General features: G+C 46.5%; 1 protein-coding gene across 1 annotated transcript in view; it reads right to left on the bottom strand.

Annotated features, from left to right (window-relative positions):
* The window catches only part of LOC118391368 (roundabout homolog 1-like), a 187,408-nt gene that overhangs the window by 2,577 nt on the left and 164,136 nt on the right, over positions 1 to 20,695 (bottom strand). Inside the window, exons 7-24 of the mRNA XM_052458011.1 lie at positions 18,653 to 18,777; positions 18,303 to 18,474; positions 16,501 to 16,706; positions 16,314 to 16,395; positions 16,016 to 16,184; positions 15,647 to 15,813; positions 15,363 to 15,484; positions 12,719 to 12,953; positions 10,575 to 10,696; positions 10,125 to 10,296; positions 9,056 to 9,253; positions 3,300 to 3,326; positions 2,324 to 2,366; positions 1,912 to 2,066; positions 1,338 to 1,679; positions 1,089 to 1,202; positions 618 to 996; positions 14 to 513 (exon numbers count right to left, since the gene is read on the bottom strand). Of these exons, the coding sequence (XP_052313971.1) occupies positions 14 to 513; positions 618 to 996; positions 1,089 to 1,202; positions 1,338 to 1,679; positions 1,912 to 2,066; positions 2,324 to 2,366; positions 3,300 to 3,326; positions 9,056 to 9,253; positions 10,125 to 10,296; positions 10,575 to 10,696; positions 12,719 to 12,953; positions 15,363 to 15,484; positions 15,647 to 15,813; positions 16,016 to 16,184; positions 16,314 to 16,395; positions 16,501 to 16,706; positions 18,303 to 18,474; positions 18,653 to 18,777 (3,330 nt within the window). The remainder of the gene's footprint in view (positions 1 to 13; positions 514 to 617; positions 997 to 1,088; positions 1,203 to 1,337; positions 1,680 to 1,911; positions 2,067 to 2,323; positions 2,367 to 3,299; positions 3,327 to 9,055; positions 9,254 to 10,124; positions 10,297 to 10,574; positions 10,697 to 12,718; positions 12,954 to 15,362; positions 15,485 to 15,646; positions 15,814 to 16,015; positions 16,185 to 16,313; positions 16,396 to 16,500; positions 16,707 to 18,302; positions 18,475 to 18,652; positions 18,778 to 20,695) is intronic.

Raw genomic sequence — 20,695 nt, 5'->3', positions numbered from 1 at the left:
CTCTCCTCCTCACCTGCTGGTCCTGTGTCCTCCGGGAACCTGGCCATGCGTAGGCCTGCTGTGTAGTCTCCAGTGTTGGCCACAGCCTGGGCGAAGTCTGCGTCTGTGAAGAAGGATCCGTCTGAGGAGCTGACGGCGCTGGAGCGTCCTGATGAGCCGTTGTCATCCTCTGAGGCCGAGCCCCAGCCGTTAATCATGGAGCCCGTCACGGAACTCTCCAGATCCCCCGTGCTGGAGGCCGGCGTCTGCTCTAGCCCCCGGAGGTGCAGCCTGCGTGGGGAACGGGGGTGCTGGTTGAGGCGCAGTTGCTGGTGGGGCTGGTGGTTATTTTGGTGCTGGTGGTAGTGACTCTGGGCCATGTCTGCATTCATCTCATCCCCTGCCTCTTCTTCATCCTCCTCCCCCTCTTCCTCCTGGCCATCAGTATCCAGTTCCAGGGGGCTGGAGATGTAGCCGTAGGTGTGTGGGGGGGAGAGGGGGAGCGGGGAAGGAGGGGGGCTGCCCACGTGTTGTCTAAGAAGGGAAAAAGGGAAAGGATCAAAGAATTGATTAATACAAATGGCTGACGGTTGTAGCTGGGATGAGTGAGATGCAGTGTGAGTTGGGCTCATAGTAACCTGTGGTGGTCTGTTCCATTGTGTAGGCCGTTGTGCTGGTCTCCCTGGGGGGAGGGGGTGAGAGTTGCCGTAGACTGGTGACTGTAGGACAGACCCTCAGGGGATGAGGCTGCCCCTCTGACAGGGGGGGTGGGACATCTATCCATCCCCTCCTCCGCCACCTCCTCCTCCATCTCATCTGGATGCAGGTACATCGTTGAGGGAAGCATTGGGCATAGGGCATCTGGGTTAAAGCTTTTTTCCATGGGCAGGGTATATTCGTCACAGCTCCGGCTTGGTGGTGGGTTGGCAGGGGAAGGGGGCAGAGGTTCACCCCGGGTCACTGTGTTCGTTTTGGGCAGTTTGGGGGTGCGAGTTCCCTTCTTATGACTTTGGCTCCCTGCAGAGGCAATCGAACAAACTCTTAGAACATACTGCAGAACAAATACTTATTTGTCCTATTTGCTATGATCCGGGTAATCAGTGTCTCACCAGAGGTGCTGTTGCTGCCCTTGTCAGAGCTGTGGAGGGAGCCTCCTGTGTTGTGTTCATGGGCCTGGTTGTACGGGACGGTGCCTTGCAGAGGCCCATCTCCTCTATAGTGGTCTGAAGACACAGCAGATACAGAGAGAAAGAGACAGAGTTAAACAGATATGTAGACTACACATAGTAACACAATCTGAAGTAACTTCCCAAATACCCTCCCTCGCTCCACTGCTACGCTATGTCCAATCCTCTCACCTTTATTGAGCCTGTTGCTCTGCTCCATGATGTTGTACTGCATATGTGCTTTCTGCAGCTGGGACGGGGGCTGGTTCCAACAGCGTATATCAGCGGCCCCTGCAGCTCCAGCCTTGTTAAGGATGCTAGACTGGATGAGCTGGGTGGTGGCGTAGGGGGTGGGCTCATAGGGGGTGGGCGGCCCTGCCCCTGGGCCCATGTAGCACAGGCTGGGGTTGTTGAAGGTCTTGAGCTCATTGAGTTTGTTGGAGAGGTCCACGTCGCTGTACACGGCCTGTTCAGACCCCAATAGACCCCCCTGCTGGTTCTCCAACTGGCTGCCATAGTTGGCGATGCAGTCAGCTGAGGAGAGGAGACCACATGGGGTTAGGGTTAGAGACACTTTACCTATTCATTAACCCTTCATTAACCCTTCACACAGGAAGTCACATAACACCATTAATTATCATGTTTCATTTCCATGATAACCCTCATTGCTTATTTGATTTGCATTATATCTCCATACTTTAAGTTCCATTGCTGGGGCCTGACCACTATCACCCCAGAGGAGGTCTGTAGCTTTAACGGTACTGACCTGGGCGGCTGTAGGTGGTCATGTTGCTGTCGCTGGTGCCGTTTCCAGTGTTGCAGCAGTTGATGCTGCAGTCTTTGTGGTTGGCACAGGCGTTGGGCCAGGAGTCTGGCAGCCACGGCTGGTTCACACTCTCACCCATGTTCAGCAGCCCGGGTCTGAACCAGAAGCATGCAACCAGAACCATTATCACAGAACAAACAGGGTTTCAGTCAGGGATGGGCATGGGAGATTTTGTCCTCTGTCATTTTTCAGACAGGGGGAGAACTCCCTCTGGTGGTTCAAGTAGGGAATACACTGCTGTTGTTTTTACCACTTTTCCCTCCTGCATTTCTGAACACCATCATAAGTGCCATATATAGACAGTGGGGAAATCATATCCAGTCAAGTGTACACGTAAAAGCACACCCCTTACCTCCCAGCACTGCAGACCGACTCTCCTCCTCTCTGATAGTTCACTGATTTAAAGAAAGAGAACAAATGTGAGAAACACAAGAAAGCAACCTGCACGACAAATGGAAGAGGGAATCCAGGTTGGTATGACCTGTCTGTCACTCTGTACTCATACAGCTGACCTTAGGTCAGTCTGACTCATCACATCTGATAGACACATCCTGTCATGAGTCACACTCTGCACGCAAACACACACGCACGCACACGCATATCAACACACACCTGGGGCACTTGGCATTGAGAGGTGTACATGTAGAAAAACTAAATCAGTGTCAGAGTGTTAAACATGATATCTTGACCCTGAGGCACACTTCACAATGACTGATAACCCTTTCAGTTCAGACACATCCTCTTCACTGGAGGTGAGTTATTTCAACCACATGATTAGATACACTTTACTACTTCTACGGTTACTGTGTGAAGGACAAGTGGGAACATGGGACTGTGTTTATGCTTTGTATGGCACTAACTGCCTCTCTACTTGTCACAAAGCACAGTGACTCAGCAGCACTCTAAACTGTCTTCACCACAACCACAGGACAGGCCAACTGGTGGCCATGTTGTGTGTCATTGTCTATGCCTGGTCTAAGAGGGTGGGATAGGGATGGGCTAATGACCTCTTTAGGAGCTGTCTGCCACCTGATTCACCTTATGTCAGATGATCCCTTTGTGTAGCCCTGAACGCACCTCCCTCCGTGAGATTTTTAATGTTACATAATTGGTTTGTGGATGTGAGGCCACCAAAGATAAACACCAGCTCCATTAGCTGTTTGTGTATTGGAACAGATTGTTTGTGGGTGCTGGGAGGAACTGAGAACATAGAGAGAGAACTGTGTTTGTGTACAGGCATCTCTGAATCATAGGGGCTTCAAGGTCAGAACACATACCGGTAAATAACAAATACATGTTTACAGCTGAACACATTCCTTCATACATACCTGTAGGAGTGAAGGTGAAAGATGGAACTGCAGGAACAAACCCAACCCAAACAGAGGAGGAGCGAATAAAAAGAAAAGGAGGTGGGAGAGAAAGAGAGAAGAAGGTTAAAAAGCCCCACAAAAACTGGCAGACATATTGACGCATGCACGCACACTCAAACACACACACACACACAGAGTCAGATGAGGCTCCCTGTCCTCCATCAATCAGGAACATGTGGCCTTATGGGTAATGGAGGTCACCTGTGGTCAGATGGAAGGAGATAACAGAGATAGCAGAACACGTGTCATATTACCTGGGTGACAGGCTTGTCCCTACTCTAACTGTGCCTCACCGGGGAGAGGCGGCGGGCAGCGCCCTGGAAATGAGCCCTAAATGTCAGCGTTTGAATGTCAGCGTATTCTGGGATGTGCCGGCTCATCGTCACTACCCTTTGAGGTCTTCGAGTTAGGAGAGAAGACCAAACCCGTTTTATTTCATTTCTCCATATGAGATATGGTTATCAGGCTCCTTACTTTGAGGATAAAAGCAGCTGACACTAGGCAAGTCACATTATGGGCTACTGGAGAAAAACACACCTTAATGTAAAAGCATTGGTTTCATGCATGTTAACATTAGAAGTCTCCTCCCTAGGTTTATTTTATTCACTGCTTTAGCACACTCCGCAAACCCGGATGTCCTAGCCATGTCTGAAACCTGGCTTAAGATATCACCAAAAAACCTGAAATGTCCATCCCTAACTATAATATTTTCCGACAAGATAGAACTGCCAAAGGGGAGGAAGTTGCAATCTACTGCAGAGATACCCTGCAGAGTTCTGTAATACTATCCAGGTCTGTGCCCAAACAATTCCAAACAAATCCACCTTTCAGAAACAAGTCTCTCACCGTTGCTGCTTGCTATAGACCCCCCGTCGCCCCCAGCTGTGCCCTGGACACCATATGTGAATTGATCGTCCCCCCATCTATCTTCAGAGTTTGTACTGTTAGGTGACCTAAACTGGGACATGCTTAACACCCCGGCAATCCTACAATCTAATCTAGATGCCCTCAATCTTACACACATTATTAAGGAACCTACCAGGTACAACCAAAATCAGTAACCATGGGCACCCTGTAAGATATCATCCTGACCAATTTACCCTCTAAATACACCTCTGCTGTCTTCAAACAGGATCTCAGCAATCACTGCCTCATTGCATGCGTGCGTAAAGGGTCCGCGGTCAAACGACCACCCCTCATCACTGTCAAACGCTCCCTAAAACACTTCAGCGAACAGGCCTTTCTAATCGACCTGGCCCGTGTATTCTGGAAGGATATTGACCTCATCCTGTCAGTAGAGGATGCCTGGTTGCTCTTCAAAAGTGCTTTCCTCTCCATCTTAAATAAGCATGCCCCATTTAAAAAATGTAGAACTAAGAACAGATATAGCCCTTGGTTCACCCCAGACTTGCCTGCCCTTGATTAGCACAAAAACATCATGTGGCATTCTGCATTAGCATCGAATTGCCCCCGTGATATGCAACTTTTTAGGGAAGTCAGGAACCAATATACTCAATCAGTTAGAAAAGCTAAGGCTAGCTTTTTCAAACATAAATTTGCATCCTGTGGCACTAATTCCCCCCAAAATTTTGCCACTGTAAAGTCCATGGAGAATAAGAGCAACTTCCTCCAAGCTGGCCACTGCACCGAGGATAGAAAGCACTGTCACCACCGATAAATCTACGATAATCAATCATTTCAACAAGCATTTTTCCACAGCTGGCCATGCTTTCCACCTAGCTACCCCTACCCCGGCCAACATCTCAGCACCCCCTGCAGCAACCTGCCCAAACCCCAACCCACCTGCTTCTCCTTCACCCAAATCCAGACAGCTGATGTTCTGAAAGAAATGTGAAAACTGGATCCCTACAAATCAGCCGGTCTAGACAATCTGGACACTCTCTTTCTAAAATGATCCTCCAAAATTGTTGCAACCCCTATTACAAGCCTGTTCAACCTCTCTTTCGTATCGTCTGAGATCCCTAAAGATTGGAAAGCTGCCGCGGTCATCCCTATCTTTAAAGGGGGAGACACTCTAGACCCAAACTGCTTTAGACCTATATCCATCCTGCCCTTCTAAAATCTTAGAATGCCAAGTTAACAAACAGATCACCGACCATTTCGAATACCACCGTACCTTCTCCACTATGCAATCTGGTTTCCGAGCTGGTAATGGGTGCACCTCAGCCACGCTCAAGGTCCTAAACAATATCATAACCGCCATCGATAAAAGACAGTGCTGTGCAGCCGTCTTCAACGACCTGGCCAAGGCTTCGGCTCTATCCATCACCACATTCTTATCGGCAGATTCAACAGCCTTGGTTTCTCAAATGACTGCCTCGCCTGGTTCACCAACTACTTCTCTGATAGAGCTCAGTGTGTCAAATCGGTGGGCCTGTTGTCAGGACCTCTAGCAGTCTCTATGGGGGTCCACAGGGTTCAATTCTCAGGCCGACTCTTTTCTCTGTATATATCAATGACGTCGCTCTTGCTGCTGGTGATTCTTTGATCGACCTCTATGCAGACGACCCCATTCTGTAAACATCTGGCCCTTCTTTGGACACTGTGCTAACAAGCCTCCAAACAAGATCAACACCATACAACACTCCTTCCGTGTCCTCCAACTGCTTTTAAATGCTAGAAAAACTAATTCCATGCTCTTCAACCGATTGCTGCCAGCACCCATCCGCCCCAATGGCATCACTACTGTAAGGTTCTGACCTAGAATATGTGGACAACTACAAATACCTAGGTGTCTTATGAGACTGTAAACTCTCCTTCCAGACTCGCGTTAAGCATCTCCAATCCAAAATTAAATCTAGAATCAGCTTCCTATTTCCCAACAAAGCCTTCTCTCTCATGCCGCCAAACATACCCTCGTAAAACTGACTATCCTACCGATCCTTGACTTCGGCAATGTCATTTACAAAATGGCCCCCAACACTATACTCAGCAAACTGGATGTAGTCTATCACAGTCCCATCCGTTTTATCACCAAAGCCCCATATATCACCCACCACTGTGACCTGTATGCTCTTGTTGGCTGGCCCTCACTATACAGTGGGGCAAAAAAGTATTTAGTCAGCCCCCAATTGTGCCACCAAAAGTTCTCCCACTTAAAAAGATGAGAGGCCTGTAATTTTCATCATAGGTACACTTCAACTATGACAGACAAAATGAGAAAAAAAATCCAGAAAATCACATTGTAGGATTTTGAATGAATTTATTGCAAATGATGGTGGAAAATAAGTATTTGGTCACCTACAAACAAGCAAGATTTCTGGCTCTCACAGACCTGTAACTTCTTCTTTAAGAGGCTCCTCTGTCTTTCACTCGTTACCTGTATTAATGGCACCTGTTTGAACTTGTTATCAGTATAAAAGACACCTGCCCACAAAAGTCACACTCCAAACTCCACTATGGCCAAGACCAAAGAGCTGTCAAAGGACACCAGAAACAAAATTGTAGACCTGCACCAGGCTGGGAAGACTGAATCTGCAATAGGTAAGCAGCTTGGTTTGAAGAAATCAACTGTGGGAGCAATTATTAGGAAATGGAAGACATACAAGACCACTGATAATCTCCCTCGATCTGGGAAATGATCACAAGAACGGTGAGCAAAAATCCCAGAACCACACAGGGATACCTAGTGAATGACCTGCAGAGAGCTGGGACCAAAGTAACAAAGCCTACCATCAGTAACACACTGCGCCGCCAGGAACTCAAATCCTGCAGTGCCAGACGTGTCCCCCTGCTTAAGCCAGTACATGTCCAGGCCCGTCTGAAGTTTGCTAGAGAGCATTTGGATGATCCAGAAGAAGATTGGGAGAATGTCCTATGGTCAGATGAAACCAAAATATAACTTTTTGGTAAAAACTCAACTCGTCGTGTTTGCAGGACAAAGAATGCTGAGTTGCATCCAAAGAACACCATACCTACTGTGAGGCATGGAGGTGGAAACATCATGCTTTGTGGGGCTGTTTTTCTGCAAAGGGACCAGGACGACTGATCCGTGTAAAGGAAAGAATGAATGGGGCCATGTATCGTGAGATTTTGAGTGAAAACCTCCTTCCATCAGCAAGGGCATTGAAGATTAAACGTGGCTGGGTCTTTCAGCATGACAATGATCCCAAACACACCGCCCGGGCAACAAAGGAGTGGCTTCGTAAGAAGCATTTCAAGGTCCTGGAGTGGCCTAGCCAGTCTACAAATCTCAACCCCATAGAAAATCCTTGGAGGGAGTTGAAAGTCCGTGTTGCCCAGCAACAGCCCCAAAACATCACTGCTCTCGAGGAGATTTGCATGGATGAATGGGCAAAAATACCAGCAACAGTGTGTTGAAACCTTGTGAAGACTTACAGAAAACGTTTGACCTCTGTCATTGCCAACAAAGGGTATATAACAAAGTATTGAGATAAACTTTTGTTATTGACCAAATACTTATTTTCCACCATAATTTGCAAATAAATTCATAAAAAAATTGTACAATGTGATTTTCTGGATTTTTCTTCTCATTTTGTCTGTCATTGTTGAAGTGTACCTATGATGAAAATTACAGGCCTCTCTCATCTTTTTAAGTGGGAGAACTTGCACAATTGGTGGCTGACTAAATACTTTTTGCCCCACTGTATATCCATCGCCAATTCCACTGGCTCCAGGTCATCTGTTAGTCTTTGCTAGGTAAAGCTACGCCTTATCTCAGCTCACTGGTCACCATTGCAACATCCACCCATAGCACGCGCTCCAGCAGGTATACTGCACATGTCATCCCCAAAGCCAATACTTCCTTTGGCCGCCTTTCCTTCCATTTCTCTGCTGCCAATGACTGGAATGAATTGCAAAAATCTCTGAAGCTGGAGTCTTATATCTCCCTCACTAACTTTAAGCGTAAGCTGTCAGAGCAGCTTACCGATCACTGTACCTGTACACAGCCAATCAGTAAATAGCACACCCGACTACCTCATCCCCATATTATTACTTACCCTCTTGCTTTTTTGCACCCCATTATCTCTACTTGCACAACATCATCTGCACATCTATCACTCCAGTATTAATGCTAAATTGTAATTATTTTCACCTATTTATTGCCTACCTCCCTACTCTTCTTTATTTGCACACACTGTACATAGATTTTTCTATTTTTCTTTTCTTTTGTGTTATTGACTGTACGTTTGTTTATGTGTAACTCTGTGTTGTTGTTTTTGTCGCACTGCTTTGCTTTATCTTGGTCAGGTCACAGTTGTAAATGAAGACTTGTTCTCAACTGGCCTACCTGGTTAAATAAAGGTGAAATAAAAATTCATTAAAAAAATGTGATTGAAGTGAATAAATGCAATTACCCTGGTGACACAGAGGACAGTTTCCCATCTCTAACATGTGTGTCAGAGGGCTTAGGTTGCCAGTGTTCAGCTGAATGATCATAACACTAACCTAATGTCCTCCCTCTATCCACCTCCCCACATCTAATTACTATCACCATCCCAGTCTCTTCTCATCTCCCTCCAATCTCTACTCAACAAAATATTAGCTGGGAGTGATCAACATTTGATACTCTACTTACTTAATAAATTATCCTATTTTCCCTAAGCCTAACCCTAAACTTACAAAATGTCCCCAGTTGGTCAAATTTTTGTTTGTTTACTTTTCTTGATCCCCACAAGTATAGTTAAACATGTCCACTGATATATACACCCAAAGCCACATCCACTACGGACCTTTGCGTATGCCGGCGTAGCTGCTGCTGAGGCCACTCCTCTTTTTGTGGTGGCGGTAGAGCCACACACTGAACACCATGAGGACCACCCAGCAGGTAGCACCGATGCCCGCGATGAACGCCGGCTGTTTGACCACGTCTGAGATCTGAGACAATGTGTCCTGGTCCTCACGACTGTCCATCATCTGACCTGTAGAGTCTGGGGGAGGAAGAGGAGGAGAGGAGATTGACACGAAGGACGTGTATATAGTATACTCCATCATAGAAAATTGACAGGGAAGAATTGAGGCAGATCCTGAAGGACAAACATAAATCCTTCAAAACATTAAAGTTGTAAGTCGCTCTGGATAAGAGCGTCTGCTAAATGACTTAAATGTAAATGTAAATGTAAATGTAAGTTCAACTGATAGGCAGGAGTCTGAGATGGAAAACAACATTACAGAGTGGAGACAGGAGAGTCAGCTGAAAGGAGATATCTCTAAATATATCTGGTCACATAATCTGTCATGGAGAATGTTCTCATTTTCTGCTCATCAGAGTGCTAGGCCAAGAGGTGAACTGCAGTGAATGGGCTTCATCATGTAACTCGAAAAGCTTTATATTGGTAATATGAAAAGGCTGGAATGTACTAAGACGATGGAGAGGTGGAAAACCGAGTTGATAATGTCTGTGCTTTTTGTCACATATAGTGAACCTGAGACTGGGGCAGGAGAAGCTGAATGCAAATTATTTAACTAAAGGCATTGTGAAATGACTCAGAGACATATTCATGTTGGGACATTAGATAGACACCTGTACATACACCTTTACATTTGTCATGGTGAGAACTGACACAGTGTGCAAATCACACAGACAATCTATCACATGGCTATAACTGAAAATACCTTAGACGGGTAGCGATTGAACTGGTGTTGACCTGAAGCTTGTGAGTCGACAGACATAGATAATGGATTAACACAGTTAATTGACCTCATCTTTTCTTGGTTCTGAGATCAGATAACATTCTTAATGTATTTTTACATGCTCTTAACTTAAGGAAGACTATCAAGTGTTACAGTTGAGCAGCTCACCAAGTTGAAAGAAGGTGACATCACTCTTGACCCCTGGGCCAGCACCGTTGCTAGCGGCGACCTCCACACTGTAGCGTATCCCTGGCGCCAGGCTGGGGATTAGCACGGAGAAGGTGGAGCCATCTACTGTCCGGTTGACGTGGTAACGGCTCTCATTGCCCAGGCACCAGATCTTTAGAGGATAGGGTGAAAGAAGGAGTGTGATGGTGAGAGTCAGTGGATTTTCTTTCAGTAAATGCAAACACTGTATTTGATATGACATATCAACATTAGCCCATGACAGTGCCTCACATCAATGTGCTTAGTCCACCTCCGCTGAAGCAACTAAAAACACACAAACCCAAGGAAGTGAGAGGGAGAAAGTGGGAGGCTTGAGATTCTGCTCCATACCTCTCTCTGTTTGTTCCTCTCTTTCCTTCAGCAGAAAATCAAACCCTCTCTCCATCTTACCTTGTACTCCTGTACCATTCCATTCTGTTCATCCTCAGGAGGCGGTTGCCAAGCGACCAGGATGGCGGTCCCATTGGCATCACTCTTCGTGATGGTAACACCTCGGGGGGCTCCACTGGGAGCTGAGATGGGAACAAACCGTCAGACAGATGCACATGATGACATCAAAGACACCCACTCTCATTTGATCCTGTACATGTCACAGCTCACCTCAGCGTCTGCCATGTCTCTTACTGAACATTAAAGGACATTTAGTGACAATTCAGATCACATGCAACTGCTTCACCTGCAGTAGTCAGATTATTCTCAATACAATAGGCGATGCAAGCTTTTAACAAGACTACTTACTGTTACTGAACAGTATGATCATAAAGAGCTAATGAACAGCATGTGGAATAAATACAGATGAATATTGTAGAAGTTTTCAATTGTAAGGGTATGGAACTAGAGTGAATAGCCACAGATGTCAGTTCAACGCATAGTTTTGATTTACATTTGGTTAAGTTGTCAACCTTTATTTATTTGATTTTATCTTTATTTAACTAGGCAAGTCAGTTAAGAACAAATTCTTATTTTCAATGAAGGCCTAGGAGCAGTGGGTTAACTGCCTGTTCAGGGGCAGAACGACAGATTTGTACCTTGTTAGCTCGGGGATTTGAACTAACGCACATTCAACGTGAAATCAAAAAACATTTTACCATGTCATTGGATTTAGGTTAAAAGTTAGGTAAAAAAGAGATTAAATGCCCTTACGTTGATTACTTTTTACAAATATAATCTGTTTTCCAGGTTGATTCAATGTCCTCACATTTATTTTATTGGTTGAAATGATGTGGAAACAATGTTGATTCAACCAGTTTTTGCCCAGTGGGAACTTTGTATGGATGTTGTGATAATTGGTAGTATTTGTAAGATGAGAAGTTACAAAAAAAATGTGCATACACAATGTTTTCTCTGATAAGCTGGGGCACTGAATGTTCCACATACCTATCTATCTAGCCTAGCCCACTAGATGTTCTTGCAATTATCTGCCTAAGGATATGAAACCCACATGAAGCCACAGGTCCATGTCGCATGTTTGTCACCAGTATAATACAGGAATTGACTGAGCTGATGTTGTGATGAATGGTATGTTGTTCGAGCTCTAGTAATGCCTGGAGGCTTTGTGTGCTGTGCCACGGTGGTGGTGGTGGTGGTGCTAGTCACCTGATGAAAGCAATTCAAATGAATCAGTAGCGCGTTGGCCTCAGGAGCTTAGTCATCGCCTAGTTAAAGATAATGAAAGCAGGCATGCCTGTTGTCTCGGGCTGGCTGGGGCTCTACGCATGAACTCGGAAAACAATTAGCAGCGCAATTTGTCTGCACAGCTGCTGCTACACACTCATCTATACAGAATACAGACACACGTCAGCTTTACAATGTGAAACTCTCAAACCTCATCAATGTTGATAACTATGCAACAACCATACAGTAACACCCACACATCTCCGGAACAATTAGCACACTTTATTTAGATAGTACAGATATTCCATCGGTAAAAGCTCTGTAGATAGTTTGAACAACTATCTGTTGACAAGCAACGGCTTGCTAAGGTTACGGTTAGGTTAGAATAAGGGTAATGGTTAAGGTTTGGGCTAGGGTAAGGGTTAAGGGTTAGGATAAGGGCAGTAGAGGCGTAGAGGGGAGGACTGCTCATAATAATGGGCATAACAGAGTAAATCGAATGGCATCAAACACATGTATTTGATACCATTCCACCTATTCCAATCTAGCCATTACCACGAGCCCGTCCTCCCCAATTAAGGTGCCACCAACCTCGTGTGGATAAGGTTTTAGGTTAGGGTTAGAACTGGGGTTAGTAGAGAGTTGAAATAGTACTGATTGTATGTAGATAATCTGTAGAGCATCTACAGATGGACTATCCAAATAATGTGTTACCGAGATGTGTTACGGTTTCTCAGAAATCTCATTCATTTATTTCTACATGTGAAAGGTTGATTTTGTCAACCACTTCCCTGGACTACTAAAACTCTCACAAAACAACCTACTCCATTCTAATACTATAACTCATGTATTCCCATCACTACCCTCTTTAACAGAAGCCCTTGACCCCTGATCCCTGACCCCTGGCCTCAGCCTCTCACCTTCCTCAGGCGTCCTGGCCACCTTCACTTCGCTGTCCGCTCCCTGGAACTCATCAAAGAAGGGACGCACTTTGAACTCGTAGGTGACCCCCTTCTTCAGCTGAGGCACCACAGCACCGTCCTCTCCAGGGTTCCGCACCTCGAACACGCCCCACTGCCCCCCCGGCTGGCCCAGCTCTGCAGACGCCCTGTACATCACCTTGTAACCCTGGATGTATGGAGACTGCTGCTCCACCTAGTGGCAGAAAGGGGGAATAGATTTTAGGGTTTCTTAGAAGGCATCTAAAACAGAACATCATTTTATAAGCAGTGTTATGACCATGTGTTCTCACTTTGAACTTTGGAACACATTCTAACGCCAGAAAAAGGAACCCTACTGTAAATTAGTCTATTAAATTGCTATAACATTTTGGTTGCCATAGCCGCTGATATTTAATATTATAGTTCCAACCAAAACTATTTCATTGTAAGCCCTGGGATCTATGACACAAGTGTCAAAGAGCCATTACAACAGCAGGAAATGGTACAGCGATCTCAGATGTTGGGCCAGTGTGTCACATGATGAAATAAAAAAAACAATACACATTATAAAACCATAACTCTCCTGCCGCGTTTGTTGGGCTGTTAACCATATAATGAACATCCTCCAGGAGAAGTCTTTAGTTCTGTGCTATGTTGCCCCCCAAGCCCACAGGGAGAGCTTAGGTTACACCCTCTGTCATCTTCCAGAGCTCAGAGAAACCACAGCATGAGGTCATCACCAAGCACCAGTTTCCTGAGAGCCTGGGACTGGTTAGGACACTGCCAGGAGGGCACTTCTAACCAGCACGCAAAGAAACATGGGCCTCAGAGTTAGGTATCGTAGATATGGCTAAGGAAGCTAGGACTTCATAAGCACTTTATGAATGACTGGGCCCAATACGTTGTACTTGACAATGGCCCATAACAAAGTGTTCTCACCTATTTTAAAGGGGATCATGTTCATTTGTACTGTCCAGTGGCCCTATTAATAATTTGCGGTCCAAGTATGCGGAAAGCTCAAAAACTCCTCAGGCAGCCAAGTTCCACAGATGATGGCCATGGGGAAGCCTTCTCACTGTCAGTCTGGCTTTGGGTCTGCTCAGCTAAACTATTTACATTGTGTCTCTGTTTAGTACTGCACCCCTGACATGTGCTCATTCATCACTGAGCCCCTTGGCCCTTCCTGGGGAAGAGAGGGAGAAAGGCCTCACAACATATACAAGTCCTCTTTCATAGACCAGGATCAAAACTCACTCTGTCAGCACAGGTGGTCTTGATTAGGCCATTGGTACACATCCTATCCACAGCTCCACACAACTGGATATACAGCACAGTCTATGCTCTATGCCTACAGACTCAACTATATGTTCTGTAGTACATTATTTCTCAATGAAATAAATTATATTTGTATAGCATATTGTGAATATCAGGCGGTCTTCATTAGACCATTGGTCCACATCCTACCAGAGGTTGAAACAGGTTCACGGAACAGAACCGAAAACCGTAAAATAACAATCAGAACCGGGAACGAAAGTGATCTATACTGTTCTGGAACAGAACAGTTTAGGGAATATTTTTCTAAACACAAGAAATTGCCTATGCAAAGCCCTCACTCAGTCACTCAGAAACTTTTTCCAGTGTCTGACTGCTAGCTGAAAATCTTTGTGTGTGTGTACGTGTGTAGGCTACCTGCCCCTCCCCCTCCGAAGCACAGGCTACTGTAGCCTGTTGATGGATTCACTTTTTCAATGCTACTTTTTCAATGCTACTTTTTCAATGCTACTTAAGGATACTTTAGTTATCTTTCACATTGTAAGTCCAAAAAGGTAAGACGTAAAAAAATATATATTTATATTTCAGAGGTTTAAAAAGGAACAGAAAGGAACAACATAAACCACCACTATTTTGGGATTGGAACTGGTTCAGAACTTGACTTTGCTGGTCGGAAAATTAGAACGGAATGAAAAAAAATTATGGTTCTGTTCAGAATGAAACGATTGGAAAATAATTTAGGTTCCAACCCCTGCATCCTACCCACAGCTCTACACAGCTGGTTATACAGCACATTCTATGCTCTCTGCTCTATGCCTGGAAGGCCATATCATATCCATATCAATGGAAGGCCACATTTTATGGGGGACCAATTGTTAAAATCAATTTGCGGGGGCCTCCTGAGTGGCGCAGCAGTCTAAGGCACTGCATCGCAGTGCTTGAGGCATCACTACAGATCCGGGTTTGATCCCAGGCTGTGTCACATGGGCTGGGAAACCCATGAGGTGGCGCACAATTGGCCCAGCTTCGTCTGGGTTAGGAGACGGCTTGGCAGGCCGAGATTTCCTTGTCCCCTTGCGCTCTAGCAACTCCTGTGGCGGGCCGGGCACATGCACGCATATTTTTCATGTCTCACGGGCTGAATTGAAGTACCCAGAGGGAACAGATACATGCTGTACTTTGCCCCCCCCCTTGGTGTAGGGAGACCAACAGACCATGCAGTCAAAGAAGCTGGTAGTAATCATTCACAATCAGCTGACACAGACAGACACTAGGGTAACTTTTCCTTAGGATGGTCAGTATCTGCAGACGGCCCAGGCCCAGTTAGGTCGAGGTTCAAGGTTCTACTCACCGTCCACTGCACCCTGACAGAAGAGGAAGAGAGGATGGTGGGGTTGTGGAGATGGATCACCACATCCCCCAGCTCCCTCTGGATCTGACGATGGTCTACCCCCTGGCTGGTGGGAGGGGTGTCTGAATGGGGACACAGAGAGCGTTAGCTCACTCAGACACTCACTTTGCCCTTGCCAAGCCAGCTGGTTAAAATATGAGGACCACTAAGTCTCAGTGTCTCTGACATCAGCTAAATGTGACTCTATCATCAGGTAAAGCTTGTAGAGGATAGGGTTATCTCACCTTGTGTCCTGACTGCATCAGTGATGGGGCTGGGGTCACTGAGGCCGTAGGCGTTGGCTGCTCTCACCAGAAACAGGTAAACTGCACCTGGCTTGAGGTTCTTCAGGACAAAGGTCTCCATCTTCACGTGGTCAGCCAGAGTCACCCAGCTACTCCCCGACGCGTGACTACACAGATGGAGGACAATGGTCAATCATTCACAACAGGCAAGGTCTTAAAAATGAGTGCATACACAACGCATGCATATCTATACAGCCCTGAACACACATAATAGACACACATCTCGGCCCTGCTAGACTTACCTGAATACCTCGATGACATAGGAGGTGGATGTGAACCCAGCATTTGGGTAGGATTTCCTAGACTTACCTGAATGCTTCGATGACATAGGAGGTGGGCGTGGCCCCAGCATTTGGGTTGGATTTCCAGGACAGAGTGACTGAGGTGCGGCTCACGTCAGTCACGTCAGGCTTGGATGGGCCGCTGGGGATCAGGTTAGGGTCTGTGGGTCGACCTGGCTGGACTACTACTCCGAACTCTGCCAGACACGAAACAGTGAGGTCAGAGTGGCAATAAAACAATCAAATAAATACCATTTTACTCACAGCAATGACTCCAGAGAGTGAAATATACAGCTGAAAAGATCATTATGATGTCCATAACCTACCTTCCACCTCCAGGTAAGCCCTCCAGGATGCCTCTCCACTGGGGCTGGACGCCACGCATGTGTAGACGCCTGTATCTCCAAGCTGAGGAGCAGAGACACAGAGACAGTGTAAGAGTGGGTTCATTTGGTGGTGTCTGAGTGGTGGTCTATGAGTGTATGTTGGTGGTGGTGTTACGCTGCCCCCTACCTTAGTGTAGCGGATCTGCAGGGCTCCTGTGTCTATCTGGGTGATGCGGGCCTCCTCGGGGGACACCATCACCCCGTCTTTCTTCCAGTGAACTGTTGGTGTGGGTGTCCCTGTTGCTTGGCAACCCAGGACCACTGTGCTCTCCACAGGTACCGTATGATTGGACGGGCCCTGTCGGATCACGGGAGGGGGGCGGTCCGACACCACTATTCAAAAGAGAGCGGGAGAAGGCACTGTTTAATACCAGTTATACTGTGAGAGTAAATAGTTCTCTATCACCCCTTCAGATAGAGAGATAAATAAAAAATATATAGAAGAGAATGGAAGGGGGAAAGACAGAGAGAAAATCAAGGGCAGATGTGATGTGAGAGATATTGAGGGAAATTGATACGATGAGAACACAATAGGAGTGATCAGTTGGGGCAGTGGAGGGAATAGACATCAGATTATCCCAATGCCCAGAGCAACTGGCTAATCACTGGGAAGTAGCAGGAACAGTAGGAGCTGGCAATAGCCAGAGCACCACAGACCAACTAATAACAAATCCCATTTAGACAGCAGTCACACAGCCATCACTCTCACATTTCACAACATTGTGGAAATAGGGGGGGAAAAGCTCTCCAAAATCAGAGGCAGGGGGAAAAATAATGGAAACACCATGAAAACCGCCAGAGGTAATGGCAGCAAGTTATTTCCATACAAATACACCTCGCAAACAGGGAGGGAGGAGGGGGAAGGGAGAGGGGAGAGACAGGTAGGCCTATTCACTTGAAGGAAATATAAAGGATAGCAGAGTGAGAAGTCCTACATGGATTAAACATGTTACATCCTTGTTTCATTTCCATTAAGTGTAATTGAGTGTCGGTGACTCTTATTTGTCCGGTGCGACACCTTGGCAGCTGCAGAAAGCTTTATCAGTACCATATGATTACCGGTACCCAGAACCAATACCTACCACTGCTGAAGTCACCTTTATGCACAGACAATGCTTGCCGCCTGTACCAGCCTCAGGCAATTATGTGAATTAACATAATATATGTACATAGTGAAGACACACACACACATGTGCACGCATGCTCACACTCAAGTCAGTTTATTATAACCAAGTAGACTTTGCTGGTGGGGATGGTGGCTTTAATTACAGTTGTAGGCCTTTGAGCCAGACTCACCATTTTAATTCAGTTTTTAATAACTGATGCAATTATCAGGATTATCATCATTCGGATCACCAGGATGACATTAGGGAGGAGAACGAAAGGTGTCTGTGTTTAAATATGTGTGTGTGTGTAAAAATGTGTGTGTGTGAAAATGTGAGTAAGTGTGTGTGGGTTTTGGGGGAGGGTTCAGTTTTTAAGGAGGGGATGGGCAGTCTATATGCACTGTGTCACCATGGGAACAGGGGGTTTGGAGTCCAAACGCCTGCAGCTGAGGGTTCCTGAATTCACTCCAACAACAATTAGTAACAGTAAGAAACAATGAACCATAGAGGACACAGCATCTCAGCAGTCTACAGGAAAGGCTGATCTGCCATACATCCAGTCAGCAAAGTAGCAAGTAGCTATTCAGCTACACAGTGGTGATTTTTTTGTCATATCATTGGAGGCCACAGATTCTGTATTTTCCAATCATGGAGAGACAACTCAGCCAACCAGGCCAGTGGAGTCAACTTACGTACTGGAAGAGCTTTGGTCAGTTGATTAGAGGAAACCCTTCTCCCCTCCCTCCCTCCCTCCCTCCCTCACTCCCTCCCTCCCTCCCTCCCTCCCTCCCTCCCTCCCTCCCTCCATCCCTCCCTCACTCACTGTCAGTGACCTCCAGCAGGGCCTTGGTGATGACGGAGCCAGCGATGTTGAGGGCCTGACAGCTGTAGTACCCGGCGTCAGAGCGCTGGGCATCTGCGATGGTCAGACTGCCAGTCTGGGACACAGAGAGACGGCTGAAGGGCTGAGGGGGCTGGTAGGAGAATAGCAGGCTCTGGAGGACAGAGAGAAAGAGACAGAGGGGTCTTGAGACTGGAATTACATGTCTATGCTTGAGACATCCACTGGACATGGTGTTATCAATATCCTATATCCTACACTAGGATATGGATCAATAACTTAAACTCTATGCATCTACATTTATAAATTAGATGGACTAGATGGTATCTCACATTGCTGCCCTCCCTCTGCCAGAAGATAGCAGGTTGGGGGTTGCCAGTGGCCTCACACTGGAAGGTGATCGTTCTCCCCACCGCCACCACCTGGTTTCTGGGGCGCATGGCGAACGCTGGGGGCACTGCAGGGGTGGAGAGATGTGGCTTGTTTAACAGGACAAGCCATTGAAAAACTTTGCATTGCAATATAATAATATAATAAACAACTAAAATCTCATAGAAATAGGATGACATAATGATGATAACTTACCAGTGAAGACTACAAGAGAAGAGAAGAGAAGAGACACAAACACGGGAGATGAATAATGATGGCACATGCAATGGGAAAAGATTATCAGTCAAAATCATTAAACATTTTCAACACACATTTTGATGAATGAATACATGACTGAGAAAAATGAATGGAACAAACAACAACCTGACACACAGTGGGGGCATGAGGCGCAGAAGCTCTGTTTGTGTGCTAGACTACTTCCCAGTCATTAATGGAGGATATGTGTGTAGACTGAGGCTGGTCTTCGGAGGAGTCGGCTTGTGTGTTTAATGAATGGGACCCCAGTGGGAGAATGCTTTAGTGTGTGTTTGACTGTAACTACATCTCCCTCCCTCCATCTAAATTCCTCAGCACTAGCAAAACACACGTATGTAGTTACTGTGGACATACACACTCTCACACATACACGCTTATTACAGCAATTTACCTTTTACTATTTTATCACTATTACACTACTAATAAAGACAAGTGGAAGAGAAAGTCCGGAACACAGAGGGACATATGAGACCATAAAAAAGGACCAAACGGAAGGAGGAGAGAAAGGGAGGACACAGACAGGAGAAAGCAGTGTGTTGTTGTTGGATTTGGCTGTGGCCTCTGAACCCTCTAACCCTTTTAGCCCCTGACAGCCATGTTTTCGGAAGCGGGACTTGATGAATATGTGACCATGTACATCATAAGAGCCGAGGTCCAGCTCCCAGCATGCCATGCTGTATGGTATAGGAAGTGGAGCGTCCTGCCTGAGTGTGTCGGGCTCAGACCAGACCCCCTCTACGTGCTACATACGCAGCCAGCTACAGGCTCCCACCATGTTTCATATACAGTAGTCGTATGTCATTATTTCCATTGACCAAATACTGTGCCTCTGGAGAACGCCGTGTTTCCTTCACTATGTTTGTCTGTGTAATATTTAGGACCCAGGATATTGGAGGAAAACATTTCCTTGGCACATGCATGCACACACGCACACAGACACACGCAAACACATAACTTTGTTGGAAGTGTTTGAAAGGTTTGGTGTCGTGCTTATAGGTCCACACTGAATGCCAATGTGATGACCCCTGACATGTAGCTTGTGTTTTATGGAGCTATCTGGGGCCAGAGGCATGAAGTCCCTTGGCATCCTTATGGGGTGACTGGAGGTGGTGCTGAGGGGACACGTGAGCTCTTGTGTTTGGTCAGTTGAATGGGCCAGTGAAAGGTGAAGATAGAGTGTGTGTGTGTATTTGCGTTGATGTGTACGTGCGTGCCTGTGTGTGTGTCGTGCATCTGTGTACCCCAGTTTGTCGTGCATGTATGTGCCCCTGTGTGTGCCCCTGTGTGTGCCCCTGTATGTGCCCCTATGTGTACCCCTGTGTGAGCCCTCGTGTGTGTGCCCCCATGTTTGTGCCCCTGTGTGTGTCCCTGTGTGTGTTCGTGTGTGTGCCCCTGTGCGTGTGTCCCTGTGTGAGCCCCCATGTGTGTGTCCCTGTGTATGTCCCTATGTGTGCCCCTGTGTGTGTGTCCCTGAGTGTGTCCCCTGTGTGTGACCCTGTGTGTGCCCCTGTGTGTGCCCCTGTGTGTGCCCCTGTGTGTGTGTGTGTGTGTGTGTGTGTGTGTGTGTGTGTGTGTGTGTGTGTGTGTGTGTGTGTGTGTGTGTGTGTGTGTGTGTGTGTGTGTGTGTGTGTGTGTGTGTGTGTGTGTGTGTGTGTGTGTATTACTATGTGTGCTCAGTAAGGCTGCTGGGACACAGCGTTCCCAACCCTTGAAGACTCATTGGACCTGTT

The sequence above is a fragment of the Oncorhynchus keta genome, chromosome 12 (assembly GCF_023373465.1).
Source record: "Oncorhynchus keta strain PuntledgeMale-10-30-2019 chromosome 12, Oket_V2, whole genome shotgun sequence".
In the NCBI taxonomy this organism is placed as follows: Eukaryota; Metazoa; Chordata; class Actinopteri; order Salmoniformes; family Salmonidae; genus Oncorhynchus; species Oncorhynchus keta.
Note: the sequence above shows the minus strand (reverse complement) of the source record. Positions and strands in the feature narration are given on the sequence as shown.